A 16,248-nucleotide genomic window follows, 5' to 3' on the forward strand; every position below is an offset into this window, starting at 1 on the left:
TTTAAGTAGATAGAGCTAACTTAAGGTTTTGAGGCAGTTAATAGTTTCCCTCCAGGGCCCATTAATTTTTTCCACACTATATGTGTAGGTATATGTAAGAAAAATCTTTGGCGAAAAATAATAATAAATAAAGTAATTCCAAGCTAACTCAGTACCTATTTTGTGTGCTCAACTGAAAATTAAACGGTAGTTTCCAGCTGGTCATTTGTCATTGGTCTGGCGACGCCGGTGCAAGCTTTTATTAATATTTCCAGCGAATCCAGGCTTTATTAGCAAACAACCGTCACTTGGCTGATAAATTATTAATGTGGTAGCGCAGGCTGTTCCGCTGCAAAAGGAAACGGCCTGATACTGCATGTTTCGCTATTTTACGTGAATTAAGCTGGAAATCTCTGATTCTAAATTGCATTTAACATTCATTGTTATGAATTAATGACCTGTAGTTGAATACATACAATAAACGGTATCAGGTTCGATAATTTGAACTAATATCGCGGTTAATTTTACTAGACTTAGAAGGTATGTACCTATTTATATCAAATATTAGGTAATCTATTCAACGATATTCTAGTTTGAACGATTAAGCTCTGTTAGAACTAAGTATGGGAATGCTTTTTTTTTCAGAAAGCCACATTTTTCTTTTCCTCCTTATAAAGATTCTAAAGCAATAGTAAAAATGCTACCTCATTCGAAAACCTCTTTATATTAAAAAGTATTGCGCAATTGTACAGTCAGCAAAATTAGCTCAGCACTCCTGCATACAAATATGTATGCAGGGGTGCTAACTGTACATTCTATTGACCAACCGATTAACTACGATGGATTGAGGTTTGCAATGTGTGCAAAATCAGTCCAGTCAGTCGATGAGTTTTTATTCTACTGTCCTTCGCTTCAACATTTAAATTTAAATCTGTATGAAGCCTACAGTGACAGTTCATTAGCCTTTGTCTACATTTCATGTATTTTAGGTAATAGTAGTTGGAAGTTGTGTTTACCAGTGGACGAGCAAAATATTAGCAATTCTAATTTTTCCGTAACTAACCCAAACCGGTTTTATCCGAATCTTTCTACATAGTATGGGTAGATATTATATATATCTATCCGCAATGTGTACCTAGTCGTAAGCTCTCTGCTTAATATTGCTTGCCATACTGATTTATCATTCGCGTGATGCCCTATATATAGCTCTAGGCGCTGCTGTCTCCTCCGGGAAATATATGGCCCCTTTGAAGCACAAAAAGATGGGTAATTTCATTGCAATTTATGCACGTGTCAACGCTAAAATTTCGTTCTAAATTCGAATGTGAAACATTGTAAAATAATACTGCTTAATAATGTATATTAATCAATAAATATTTAACACGAGTAGGTAACTCGTACCACACTGATCATCCTGAGTTACATACTAGTCTCAGGCTGAGTTATTTCGAAGGGAATAAATAGTTACCAAATAAATAATGCAGCACCAGTAGCGTCTCACTCATATAAATAATAAATATCTGAGAGACCGAGCTTTGCACATAAAACGTATAAAAACTCAAAAATGCGCGTATTACCAGAGATAAGACCTAGCTAGATTGATTTATCGCCCTCCCCCGAAAACCCCTCATAGCAAATTTCATCGAAATCGTTACAGCCGTTTCCGAGATTCCCGAAATATATAAATACACAAATAAACAAGAATTGCTCGTTTAAAGGTATTAGATAGATAATAATTGAGGCTATATACGTCCCACTGCTGGGCACAGGCCTCCTCGCATGCGCGAGAGGGCTTGGGCTATAGTCCCCACGCTAGCCCAATGCGGATTCACTTACATAAGTAGTAGTAGTATAATATAACATACCTGTATTGTGATTCAGATTTCTCCCAATTTGTTTATATGTTTTTTATTGTTTTGTGTTTTTATATTTTACTTTTATATTCATATTTCATATTATATAATACCTAATTTCAGAAAAAATAAATAAAGATCTAATATATTTATAATACACATATGTATTATTATAATTTTTTTTTAACAGGAAAGCTCATCGTTTATTAATTGTTTTAATGAAATTTTCACCTTCAGATGCTAATTATAAGTAGTCGGGATGCGGATGTAGGTTTTTACAACCGATAAATAAATATACATAGGTATTATACTTAGGTACTCGCCATACTCTTTGTACATACACCATACTTACCCACTTAGTAGGAACAACCGAACATACAAGTCCAATAATAGAAAGTTCTTAATGTAAATGTTCAGCCATCTGGCAGTAACAGCACATTGGCAAGCCAAACTTTACTCGATCTTCGTCTCAGGACCTAGTAAACCAGCCGACCTCTAAACCTCTATTACATTATGAGGTTAGAATTACGACTTTAGGTTTCGCCTACTGTTTCCTTAGCCTCAGAAAATCCAATCTGTGTAACAAAGCTATTTGGTCATTTGTTAAAATATCAAACGATTATTTTATGTCCAAGAAGTATGTAGGTAATTAATGTAATTTTTGATACATTAAGGTTTAGTCGCCAATTTTGCTTACCAAATATAAGTATTATGATGCCATTGATTTAAAAAGACATATTATTAGAGATACCCAGAATTACATTAGGAATTTTAAAAACTAGAGCCTGTTTCATGAAAACTTGAGAATAATGAAAATGTTATTGTTTTTTTTTTTTTTTTTAATATTATAGGACATTCTTACACAGATTGACCAAGTCCCCCAGTAAGCTCAAGAAGGCTTGTGTTGAGGGTACGCAGACAACGATATATATAATATATAAATACTTTAATACATAGAAAACAACCATGACTCAGGAACAAATATCTGTGTCATCACACAAATAAATGGCCTTACTGGGATTCGAACCCAGGACCATCGGCTTCACAGGCAGGGCACTACCCACTAGGCCAGACCGGTCGTCTCTAAGGTTTATGCGAGCCTCTGTTTATATTATGCTAGTTGAAGTATTTATGAACTTTTATATGTAGAGACTTCAACAAGTGAAAACTTATAGGTATTATTTAAACGACTTTTCCAGGATAATTAAGTTCAACGCAATCCAAGCCGTTGATTAGGTACAAATGCCTTAGTCAAAAGAGGCCAATTCGAACGTCCATGTGACATCGAAACGATATCTGAATGACGTTATTTAGCTATCGCGCGCGCCAATAAATGTTTGGAGAAGTACGAGCAAAATGTACGATAACTAGGGGCCCGATTCGGATTTTGAAATAGATATCTATTAGATATCTTTTAGACATCACCAAGATACGATAACGATATGTTTAAGATCTAACCTGTCAAATTTGACATTTGCGCGATTTTGGAGATACTCTTGAACGATTTCCACAGGGTATGACTTAGAGATCCAATTCACATCTAATAGATATCTTACTCTAACTATCTAACGTAAAAGTGGCATTGGTTGCCCGAATTACGCTTCAAAAGAGAACTATTTGATATCTAAACTATAACGTATCTAGAATGGATCTAGCACGTGTCGTCTCTTGTGAATATCTTGGAGTTCGAATACGGCAGTAGGTAAACGACATAATTTGGATGTCAGTATACCTACTGGCTTGCCACGTGCGAATGAATACTAACTGACGTCATTCAGATATCGTTTTGATGTTAACTTGTATCAATTGTAAGCCAGCGTACCTACTGCACATATTGTAACATGTACCTGTCCTATGTTGGTTAAAAAATACCTAAGCTTTTAACTTTCAATTACACAAGGACAACAAGCAAATATACGTAAATACTTGCCGTCCAAAATAGAGATTACCCAGGTGCGGGAAGTGGCTGACTCAGTTTACACTAAAACGGTAATACTAAAGCAATATGAAACACTTCCAGAGGCACCAACAAAGCGAGGTATTTTGTAAACATTTTACTGCGTCCCAGTCTGCGACGATATTGTGAACGCTGTCGGGGCAAAACGACACTTTTTACTGCCCTCCATGACCGTTCACTAACCTCACATCTTGGTAGTTGTTATAAAACGGGCCATTTGCCGAATAAAAAATGAAAAAATCTCTCTATAACATAGCTACGAAATATCGTAAAAACATATGGCTTTTCTTTTTTCGCTTTGCACTGAAAATATTTATTTTTCGATACGATGCGGTTCACCGTTGGGTATTTACTGCTCAGCCATATATAGTTTAACACACATTATTAACAATTACATGCCACATTTGTGAACTTGGAATATACCTCTACGAATGCAGTCGATCACTTTAAAGTCGACTAACAAGATTTATAAGCTTCTTCCGTTTTGGAGGGAACATGCCTTATGAATGTCTGAAAAATGCGGAATGAATGGTGGCACACGAGGTGCGCTATTTCGCTGCCTCTGGACGGTCATAAAAGCGACAAAGCGCCATATCTAGTTTCCTCTCACCATATTTCGGACACAGCTGCAAAATTACTTACCCACGTTATATTATGGCCGATATGGTCATGTTCTTAGCATACGGCACTTGGGAACAAAGTGCCAATATAAAGTAACACTAATCATTATTCTGATACCTATTAAATCTCTTATAAAGTCTGTTGAATATTTATTGTATTAAGTAGATGCAATTCATCTGATCAAATACACAGGCATAAATACAATATTTAAAATGTCGTTTTGTATGGAGGTAAATTTGGTTATGTACATACCTACGAATTTGTCAGGTTATAGGTTTTAATATAATAAAATACTCATTAATTGTACTAGATGAGTAAAATTTAAAACAGTTTTATGCGTTTCGAATTTATCAGCTACGTTAGATGGCGCTACACGGCTCAGTACATTATGCAGTAACTCTGGCTGACAAAAAGCGACGTTTGACAATTCAATGACTACAAACAACTACAAAACATACGGCGCAATACAACGCCAACTGTTTCGACTGTTAAACTATGGGGCACGTTTATTTCTTAGACTTTGCCTCTCTAATACAAGCCTATAATACAAGAGATTTTGAAGTAGAGAGCTAGAGAGTTACTGTCATGGTAAATTATGTAGCTACAGTTCATTTACTGCCATCTTTCGACAGAAGATTAACACTGTTTGAACGCCATTTGACTTTGATCATTATTCTTTCACTGATATGTGTTAACTTGTTAAATATTAATATTAACGCCATCTACTCGAGTATAGGCTGAAGGTTATGGCGCCATCGCTCGAAAACATTGCACCATACCTTTGGCCTATAGTCGAGTAGATGGCGTTAATATGAATATGTTAATAAGTTAACACATATCAGTGAAAGAATAAGGATCAAAGTCAAATGGAGTTCTAACAGTTTTATGTTCTGTCGAAAGATGTCAGTAAATTTACAATGGCAGTGGCTACATAATTTACTTTGACAATCCATCTGTATAGACTCTATTCTCTTTGAAGTAATCAAGCTTGATAACGGAACACAACTTTTCCATTTGACAAACCAATATAATGTCTGTAATCGGAATGTATTTAGGTACAACTCAACCATACACAAATTGGACTATTTTTACACATTAATGGAGCACAGCTTTTAACAGTTGAATAATTGATATGTAAATAAGCAGCACGATAATTACAAGCGCGGCGCCCGGCCTACTTACAATCTTTGAAGATATTCGTGTCACATTTCTAAAGTTACGCAAGTAGTCCAAGTTGAAGTAGATAGTTGACACTTTGTTGCAAGGTTTTAGCAGTGAGGTGCAACTGTGGTTGACAGTATCGCGAGCGCCGACAACGAGCTCGTGGCAACTTGGCGGTTTTCTCGCGATAAGCCCCACTAGCGTACGCCCCACAAACTAATGTCAGGGAAACTTAGTTCGTCGCTCATCAGTCTCTGCGGGCGTGCAATTTAAACGATTGTCTTGCGAACTAATTCGCATAGCAAAGCCTATAGTGTTTGATATTCATTCGCGAACATGAGCAGCAAATATAATGCAGAATCGTATGTGCCTTCATAAAATAGTCATGTGAAGAAACATGTTATACCATTTCTGTTGAACTTGCTTCCTTTGTAAGTCAGTCTGTATCTGGAGCGATTAAATATTACCGAATTATATTTAAAGATAAATCACGTTTCTCGTTTTACATTTTCTACATAAAATATTTTAAAGGATATTATATTCAAAATACCTCCAACACAATTTTTAAATTGACACAGATATATTTCCTGTATTTTTTTTTAGCTAAACGTAAATTACTAAAAAAACTAGACTTAGTGCCTCTATGAATGCACTGTAAATGAAGGATTACATTTTTAATTGAACCATTCCTTTTACATTATAAGCGTATGAACATTCCAGTTCCGGCTAACCCACCTCGGATTATTTATGTAAAACTGAAATTAAGCGGCAAAACGCTCTCTAGCCTGGCCGGTGCAAAAACTAATGAAACATTAGCAAGTTCCGTTGGTAGTTAATTGAAGGGGCTATGACTAGACTCACTAAGTATCCAGTGTAGAAAGAAAACTTTAAATACGTTAATGGTGCTTTTCTACTGGTAAAGCGAGGCGAAAATTTCTTAATTTTGCCTATACTCGTAAAATCTGTTATTCTTTATCGTCAGTACGGTCGATTTTTAAACGTATTTACCACCTATAGGTAGATAAAAATATGATTATCTCTGCTTATGCTGCACTGACAAGCGACTCATGCTAAAATATACTTACTTATTTAACATTTTTATGCACATATCACATCCTAGATTTTTCTTTACAGGAGGAGTAGAAGTGCCAGAATTTGGAGAGCCGATCACAAACCTAACGATACCAATAGGGCGCGACGCTACTTTCAAATGTATTGTCGTCAACCTTGGCAACTATAGAGTGAGTACAAGTTGTAATCAATTTAATACCTAAATATAATTACATGCTTCACGTTCGACAGAAATAGCTCACCATAATAACCCGTTTCAATGTGTAGTCATTCATAATTTATTGGCTTCATGAAACAGACCGGTGTGAAGTTAGCAGCCCAAAGTTAGCTGACCATGATAACCCGACCAAATTAAATCGTCTTATTAAAAATTGAAAATAAACAACGAAAACTATGTTGTTTAAGGAAAATAAGAACATAACAAGTGACACAAATGACAAATCTATCAAAATTGACCCACCAGAGACCAAAAACAACTTAAAATTTAAAGAAATGTAAAATTTAATTTTAGGCTGCTAACTTCACAAATGAATTATTAGTGTGAAATTATAAAGATCACACTTTTTTACTAATAACATTCAAAGCAGCATTACACGAGATATTACCATGCCAACTCAAGTTGAAATTGAAAGAACCACGCTAGGTAAAATTTTGGTCTCAAAAAAATCAGCCTAAGCCCATATTAGGTTTTTCTTAGATATCTACCAGAAGTTGTAGAGATCACACATTCTTACTAGTATTTTTAGAAGCGGCATTAGACGTGCTGTCATCTTGCCAACTAACGTTGAAATTGAAAGAACCAGGCTACCTCAAATCTAGGTCCCAAAGATATGAGCCTAAGCCCATACTAGGTTTTGCTCAGATTTTTACCAGATGTTGTAAAGATCACACATTCTTACTAGTATTTTTAGAAGCGGCATTAGACGTGCTATCACCTTACTAACTAACGTTGAATTTGAAAGAACCAGGCTACCTCAAATTTAGGTCCCAAAGATATGAGCCTAAGCCCATACTAGGTTTTGCTCAATATTCTTTCAGAAATTGTAGAGATCACACATTCTTACTAGTATTTTTAGAAGCAGCATAAGACGTGCTACCATCTTGCCAACTTACGTTGAAATTCAAAGAACCAGGCTAGCTCAAATCTAGGTCTAAAAGTTATCAGCCTAAGCCCATACTAGGTTTTGCTCAATTTTCATTCAGAAGTTATCGAGATCACAGATTCTTACTTATATTTTTAGAAGCTGCATAAGACGTGCCACCATCTTGCCAACTAATGTTGAAATTCAAAGAACCAGGCTAGCTCAAATCTACGTCTAAATGTTATCAGCCCAAGCCCATACTAGGTTTTACTCAATTTTCTTTCAGAAGTTGAGGAGATCACACATTCTTACAAGTATTTTAAGAAGCGGCATGAGACGTGCTATCATCTTGCCAACAACGTTGAAATTCAAAGAACCAGGCTACCTCAAATCTAAGTCCCAACTATATGAGCCTAAGCCCATATGAGGTTTTGCTCAATTTTCTTTCAGAAGTTGTAGAGATCACACATTCTTACTAATATTTTCAGAAGCAGCATGAAACGTGCTGCCATATTGCCAACTAACGTTGAATTTGAAAGAACCAGGCTACCTCAAATTTAGGTCCCAATTATATGAGCCTAAGCCCATACTAAGTTTTGCTCTATGTTCTTTCAGAACTTGTATAGATCACACATTCTTACTAATATTTTTAGAAGCGGCATGAGTCTTGCTACCATATTACCAACTTACGTTGAATTTGAAAGAACCAGGCTACCTCAAATTTAGGTCCCAAAAATATGAGCCTAAGCCCATACTAGGTTTTGCTCAATTTTCTTTCAGAAGTTGTAGAGATCACACATTCTTACTAATATGGTTAGAAGCGGCATGAGACGTGCTACCATATTGCCAACTTATGTTGAATTTGAAAGAACCAGGCTACCTCAAATTTAGGTTCCAAAGATATGAGCCTAAGCCCATACTAGGTTTCCTAAATTTTCTTTCAGAAGTTGTAGAGATCACACATTCTTACTTATATTTTTAGAAGCGGCATGAGACGTGCTACCATCTTGCCTACTAACGTTGAATTTGAAAGAACCAGGCTACCTCAAATTTAGGTCTAAATTTACCAGCCTAAGACCATACTAGGTTTTGCGCAATTTTATTTCAGAAGTTGTAGAGATCACACATTCTTCTTTATATTTTTAGAAGCGGCGAGAGACGTGCTACAATCTTGCCAACTAACGTTGAATTTGAAAGAACCAGGCTACCTCAAATTTAGGTCTAAAAGTTATCAGCCTAAGCCCATACTAGGTTTTACGCATTTTTCTTTCAGAAGTTGTAGAGATCACATATTCTTACTAATATTTTCAGAAGCGGCATAAGATGTGCTACCATCTTGCCGCCTAACGTTGAATTTGAAAGGACCAAGCTACCTCAAATTTAGGTTCCAAAGATATGAGCCTAAGCCCATACTAGGTTTTTCTTAGATATCTACCAGAAGTTGTATAGATCACACATTCTTACTAGTATTTTTAGAAGCGGCATTAGACGTGCTATTACCTTAATAACTAACGTTGAATTTGAAAGAACCAGGCTACCTCAAATTTAGGTCCCAAAGATATGAGCCTAAGCCCATACTAGGTTTTGCTCAATATTCTTTCAGAAATTGTAGAGATCACACATTCTTACTAGTATTTTTAGAAGCAGCATAAGACGTGCTACCATCTCGCCAACTTACGTTGAAATTCAAAGAACCAGGCTAGCTCAAATCTAGGTCTAAAAGTTATCAGCCTAAGCCCATACTAGGTTTTGCTCAATTTTCATTCAGAAGTTGTCGAGATCACACATTCTTACTTATATTTTTAGAAGCGGCATAAGACGTGCCACCATGTTGCCAACTAATGTTGAAATTCAAAGAACCAGGCTAGCTCAAATCTACGTCTAAATGTTATCAGCCCAAGCCCATACTAGGTTTTACTCAATTTTCTTTCAGAAGTTGAGGAGATCACACATTCTTACTAGTATTTTAAGAAGCGGCATGAGACGTGCTATCATCTTGCCAACAACGTTGAAATTCAAAGAACCAGGCTACCTCAAATCTAAGTCCCAACTATATGAGCCTAAGCCCATATGAGGTTTTGCTCAATTTTCTTTCAGAAGTTGTAGAGATCACACATTCTTACTAATATTTTCAGAAGCAGCATGAAACGTGCTGCCATATTGCCAACTAACGTTGAATTTGAAAGAACCAGGCTACCTCAAATTTAGGTCCCAATTATATGAGCCAAAGCCCATACTAAGTTTTGCTCTATGTTCTTTCAGAACTTGTATAGATCACACATTCTTACTAATATTTTTAGAAGCAGCATGAGTCTTGCTACCATATTACCAACTTACGTTGAATTTGAAAGAACCAGGCTACCTCAAATTTAGGTCCCAAAAATATGAGCCTAAGCCCATACTAGGTTTTGCTCAATTTTCTTTCAGAAGTTGTAGAGATCACACATTCTTACTAATATGGTTAGAAGCGGCATGAGACGTGCTACCATATTGCCAACTTATGTTGAATTTGAAAGAACCAGGCTACCTCAAATTTAGGTTCCAAAGATATGAGCCTAAGCCCATACTAGGTTTCCTCAATTTTCTTTCAGAAGTTGTAGAGATCACACATTCTTACTTATATTTTTAGAAGCGGCATGAGACGTGCTACCATCTTGCCTACTAACGTTGAATTTGAAAGAACCAGGCTACCTCAAATTTAGGTCTAAATTTACCAGCCTAAGACCATACTAGGTTTTGCGCAATTTTATTTCAGAAGTTGTAGAGATCACACATTCTTCTTTATATTTTTAGAAGCGGCGAGAGACGTGCTACAATCTTGCCAACTAACGTTGAATTTGAAAGAACCAGGCTACCTCAAATTTAGGTCTAAAAGTTATCAGCCTAAGCCCATACTAGGTTTTACGCATTTTTCTTTCAGAAGTTGTAGAGATCACATATTCTTACTAATATTTTCAGAAGCGGCATAAGATGTGCTACCATCTTGCCACCTAACGTTGAATTTGAAAGGACCAAGCTACCTCAAATTTAGGTTCCAAAGATATGAGCCTAAGCCCATACTAGGTTTTTCTTAGATATCTACCAGAAGTTGTAAAGATCACATATTCTTACTAGTATTTTTAGAAGCGGCATTAGACGTGCTGTCACCTTACTAACTAACGTTGAATTTGAAAGAACCAGGCTACCTCAAATTTAGGTCCCAAAGATATGAGCCTAAGCCCATACTAGGTTTTGCTCAATATTCTTTCAGAAATTGTAGAGATCACACATTCTTACTAGTATTTTTAGAAGCAGCATAAGACGTGCTACCATCTTGCCAACTTAAGTTGAAATTCAAAGAACCAGGCTAGCTCAAATCTAGGTCTAAAAGTTATCAGCCTAAGCCCATACTAGGTTTTGCTCAATTTTCATTCAGAAGTTGTCGAGTTCACACATTCTTACTTATTTTTTTAGAAGCGGCATAAGACGTGCCACCATCTTGCCAACTAATGTTGAAATTCAAAGAACCAGGCTAGCTCAAATCTACGTCTAAATGTTATCAGCCCAAGCCCATACTAGGTTTTACTCAATTTTCTTTCAGAAGTTGAGGAGATCACACATTCTTCCTAGTATTTTTAGAAACGGCATAAAACGTGCTACCATATTGCCAACTAACGTTGAATTTGAAAGAACCAGGCTACGTTAAATTTAAGTCCCAACGATATGAGCCTAAGCCCATACTAGGTTTTGCTCAATTTTCTTTCAGAAGTTGTAGAGATCACACATTCTTACTAATATGGTTAGAAGCGGCATGAGACGTGCTACCATATTGCCAACTTATGTTGAATTTGAAAGAACCAGGCTACCTCAAATTTAGGTTCCAAAGATATGAGCCTAAGCCCATACTAGGTTTTGCTCAATTTTCTTTCAGAAGTTGTACAGATCACACATTCTTACTAGTGCTTTTAGAAGCGGCATAAGACGTGCTACCACGTTGCCAACTAATGTTGAAATTCAAAGGAACAGGCTAGCTCAAATCTAGGTCTAAAACTTATCAGTCTAAGCCCATACTAGGTTTCCTCAATTTTCTTTCAGAAGTTGTAGAGATCACACATTCTTACTTATATTTTTAGAAGCGGCATGAGACGTGCTACCATCTTGCCTACTAACGTTGAATTTGAAAGAACCAGGCTACCTCAAATTTAGGTCTAAATTTACCAGCCTAAGACCATACTAGGTTTTGCGCAATTTTATTTCAGAAGTTGTAGAGATCACACATTCTTCTTTATATTTTTAGAAGCGGCGAGAGACGTGCTACAATCTTGCCAACTAACGTTGAATTCGAAAGAACCAGGCTACCTCAAATGTAGGTCTAAAAGTTATCAGCCTAAGCCCATACTAGGTTTTACGCATTTTTCTTTCAGAAGTTGTAGAGATCACATATTCTTACTAATATTTTCAGAAGCGGCATAAGATGTGCTACCATCTTGCCACCTAACGTTGAATTTGAAAGGACCAAGCTACCTCAAATTTAGGTTCCAAAGATATGAGCCTAAGCCCATACTAGGTTTTTCTTAGATATCTACCAGAAGTTGTAAAGATCACATATTCTTACTAGTATTTTTAGAAGCGGCTTTAGACGTGCTGTCACCTTACTAACTAACGTTGAATTTGAAAGAACCAGGCTACCTCAAATTTAGGTCCCAAAGATATGAGCCTAAGCCCATACTAGGTTTTGCTCAATATTCTTTCAGAAATTGTAGAGATCACACATTCTTACTAGTATTTTTAGAAGCAGCATAAGACGTGCTACCATCTTGCCAACTTAAGTTGAAATTCAAAGAACCAGGCTAGCTCAAATCTAGGTCTAAAAGTTATCAGCCTAAGCCCATACTAGGTTTTGCTCAATTTTCATTCAGAAGTTGTCGACATCACACATTCTTACTTATTTTTTTGGAAGCGGCATAAGACGTGCCACCATCTTGCCAACTAATGTTGAAATTCAAAGAACCAGGCTAGCTCAAATCTACGTCTAAATGTTATCAGCCCAAGCCCATTCTAGCTTTTACTCAATTTTCTTTCAGAAGTTGAGGAGATCACACATTCTTCCTAGTATTTTTAGAAACGGCATAAAACGTGCTACCATATTGCCAACTAACGTTGAATTTGAAAGAACCAGGCTACGTCAAATTTAGGTCCCAACGATATGAGCCTAAGCCCATACTAGGTTTTGCTCAATTTTCTTTCAGAAGTTGAGGAGATCACACATTCTTCCTAGTATTTTTAGAAACGGCATAAAACGTGCTACCATATTGCCAACTAACGTAGAATTTGAAAGAACCAGGCTACGTCAAATTTAGGTCCCAACGATATGAGCCTAAGCCCATACTAGGTTTTGCTCAATTTTCTTTCAGAAGTTGTAGAGATCACACATTCTTACTAGTATTTTTAGAAGCGGCATGAGACGTGCTACCATCTTGCCAACTAACGTTGAATTTGAAAGAACCAGGCTACCTCAAATTTAGGTTCCAAAGATATGAGCCTAAGCCCATACTAGGTTTTGCTCAATTTTCTTTCAGAAATTGTAGAGATCACACATTCCTACTAGTATTTTTAGAAGCGGCATGAGACGTGCTACCATATTGCCAACTTATGTTGAATTTGAAAGAACCAGGCTACCTCAAATTTAGGTTCCAAAGATATGAGCCAAAGCCCATACTAGGTTTTGCTCAATTTTCTTTCAGGAGTTGTAGAGATCACACATTCTTACTAGCATTTTTAGAAGAGGCATGAGACGTGCTACCATCTTGCCAACTAACGTTGAATTTGTAAGAACCAGGCTACCTCAAATTTAGGTCTAAAATTTATCAGCCTAAGCCCATACTAGGTTTCTCAATTTTATTTCAGAAGTTGTAGAGATCACACATTCTTACTTATATTTTTAGAAGCGGCATGAGACGTGCTACCATCTTGCCAACTAACGTTGAATTTGAAAGAACCAGGCTACGTCAAATTTAGGTCTAAAAGTTATCAGCCTAAGCCCATACTAGGTTTTCTCAATTTTATTTCAGAAGTTGTAGAGATCACACATTCTTACTAATATGGTTAGAAGCGGCATGAGACGTGCTACCATATTGCCAACTTATGTTGAATTCGAAAGAACCAGGCTACCTCAAATGTAGGTCTAAAAGTTATCAGCCTAAGCCCATACTAGGTTTTACGCATTTTTCTTTCAGAAGTTGTAGAGATCACATATTCTTACTAATATTTTCAGAAGCGGCATAAGATGTGCTACCATCTTGCCACCTAACGTTGAATTTGAAAGGACCAAGCTACCTCAAATTTAGGTTCCAAAGATATGAGCCTAAGCCCATACTAGGTTTTGCTCAATATTCTTTCAGATATTGTAGAGATCACACATTCTTACTAGTATTTTTAGAAGCAGCATAAGACGTGCTACCATCTTGCCAACTTAAGTTGAAATTCAAAGAACCAGGCTAGCTCAAATCTAGGTCTAAAAGTTATCAGCCTAAGCCCATACTAGGTTTTGCTCAATTTTCATTCAGAAGTTGTCGAGATCACACATTCTTACTTATTTTTTTGGAAGCGGCATAAGACGTGCCACCATCTTGCCAACTAATGTTGAAATTCAAAGAACCAGGCTAGCTCAAATCTACGTCTAAATGTTATCAGCCCAAGCCCATACTAGCTTTTACTCAATTTTCTTTCAGAAGTTGAGGAGATCACACATTCTTCGTAGTATTTTTAGAAACGGCATAAAACGTGCTACCATATTGCCAACTAACGTTGAATTTGAAAGAACCAGGCTACGTCAAATTTAGGTCCCAACGATATGAGCCTAAGCCCATACTAGGTTTTGCTCAATTTTCTTTCAGAAGTTGAGGAGATCACACATTCTTCCTAGTATTTTTAGAAACGGCATAAAACGTGCTACCATATTGTTAACTAACGTAGAATTTGAAAGAACCAGGCTACGTCAAATTTAGGTCCCAACGATATGAGCCTAAGCCCATACTAGGTTTTGCTCAATTTTCTTTCAGAAGTTGTAGAGATCACACATTCTTACTAGTATTTTTAGAAGCGGCATGAGACGTGCTACCATCTTGCCAACTAACGTTGAATTTGAAAGAACCAGGCTACCTCAAATTTAGGTTCCAAAGATATGAGCCTAAGCCCATACTAGGTTTTGCTCAATTTTCTTTCAGAAATTGTAGAGATCACACATTCCTACTAGTATTTTTAGAAGCGGCATGAGACGTGCTACCATATTGCCAACTTATGTTGAATTTGAAAGAACCAGGCTACGTTTAATTTAGGTCCCAACGATATGAGCCAAAGCCCATACTAGGTTTTGCTCAATTTTCTGTCAGAAGTTGAAGAGATCACACATTCTTACTAGTATTTTTAGGAGCGGCATGAGACGTGCTACCATCTTGCCAACTAACGTTGAATTTGAAAGAACCAGGCTACGTTTAATTTAGGTCCCAACGATATGAGCCAAAGCCCATACTAGGTTTTGCTCAATTTTCTTTCAGAAATTGTAGAGATCACACATTCCTACTAGTATTTTTAGAAGCGGCATAAGACGTCCTACCATCTCGCTAACTAATATTGAAATTCAAAGAACCAGGCTAGCTCAAATCTAGGTCTAAAATTTATCAGCCTAAGCCCATACTAGGTTTCTCAATTTTATTTCAGAAGTTGTAGAGATCACACATTCTTACTTATATTTTTAGAAGCGACATGAGACGTGCTACCATCTTGCCAACTAACGTTGAATTTGATAGAACCAGGCTACGTCAAATTTAGGTCTAAAAGTTATCAGCCTAAGCCCATACTAGGTTTTCTCAATTTTATTTCAGAAGTTGTAGAGATCACACATTCTTACTAATATAATATAATAATAATAGCCTGGTTCTTTCAAATTCAACGTTAGTTGGCAAGATGATAGCACGTCTCATGCCGCTTCTAAAAATACTAGTAAGAATGTGTGATCTCTACAACTTCTGAAAGAAAATTGCGCAAAACCTGGTATGGGCTTAGGCTGATAACTTTTAGACCTAAATTTGAGGTAGCCTGGTTCTTACAAATTCAACGTTAGTTGGCAAGATGGTAGCACGTCTCATGCCGCTTCTAAAAATACTAGTAAGAATGTGTGATCTCTACAACTCCTGAAAGAAAATTGAGCAAAACCTAGTATGGGCTTTGGCTCATATCTTTGGAACCTAAATTTGAGGTAGCCTGGTTCTTTCAAATTCAACATAAGTTGGCAATATGGTAGCACGTCTCATGCCGCTTCTAAAAATACTAGTAGGAATGTGTGATCTCTACAATTTCTGAAAGAAAATTGAGCAAAACCTAGTATGGGCTTAGGCTCATATCTTTGGAACCTAAATTTGAGGTAGCCTGGTTCTTTCAAATTCAACGTTAGTTGGCAAGATGGTAGCACGTCTCATGCCGCTTCTAAAAATACTAGTAAGAATGTGTGATCTCTACAACTTCTGAAAGAAAATTGAGCAAAACC

General features: G+C 36.7%; 1 protein-coding gene across 1 annotated transcript in view; it reads left to right on the plus strand.

The window, feature by feature from the left end:
* Positions 1–16,248, plus strand: part of LOC134789985 (lachesin-like) — a 110,772-nt gene that overhangs the window by 59,690 nt on the left and 34,834 nt on the right. Inside the window, exon 3 of the mRNA XM_063760724.1 lies at positions 6,706–6,812. Coding sequence (XP_063616794.1) covers positions 6,706–6,812 — 107 coding nt within the window. The remainder of the gene's footprint in view (positions 1–6,705; positions 6,813–16,248) is intronic.

Source organism: Cydia splendana, chromosome 4 (assembly GCF_910591565.1).
Source record: "Cydia splendana chromosome 4, ilCydSple1.2, whole genome shotgun sequence".
NCBI lineage: Eukaryota > Metazoa > Arthropoda > Insecta > Lepidoptera > Tortricidae > Cydia > Cydia splendana.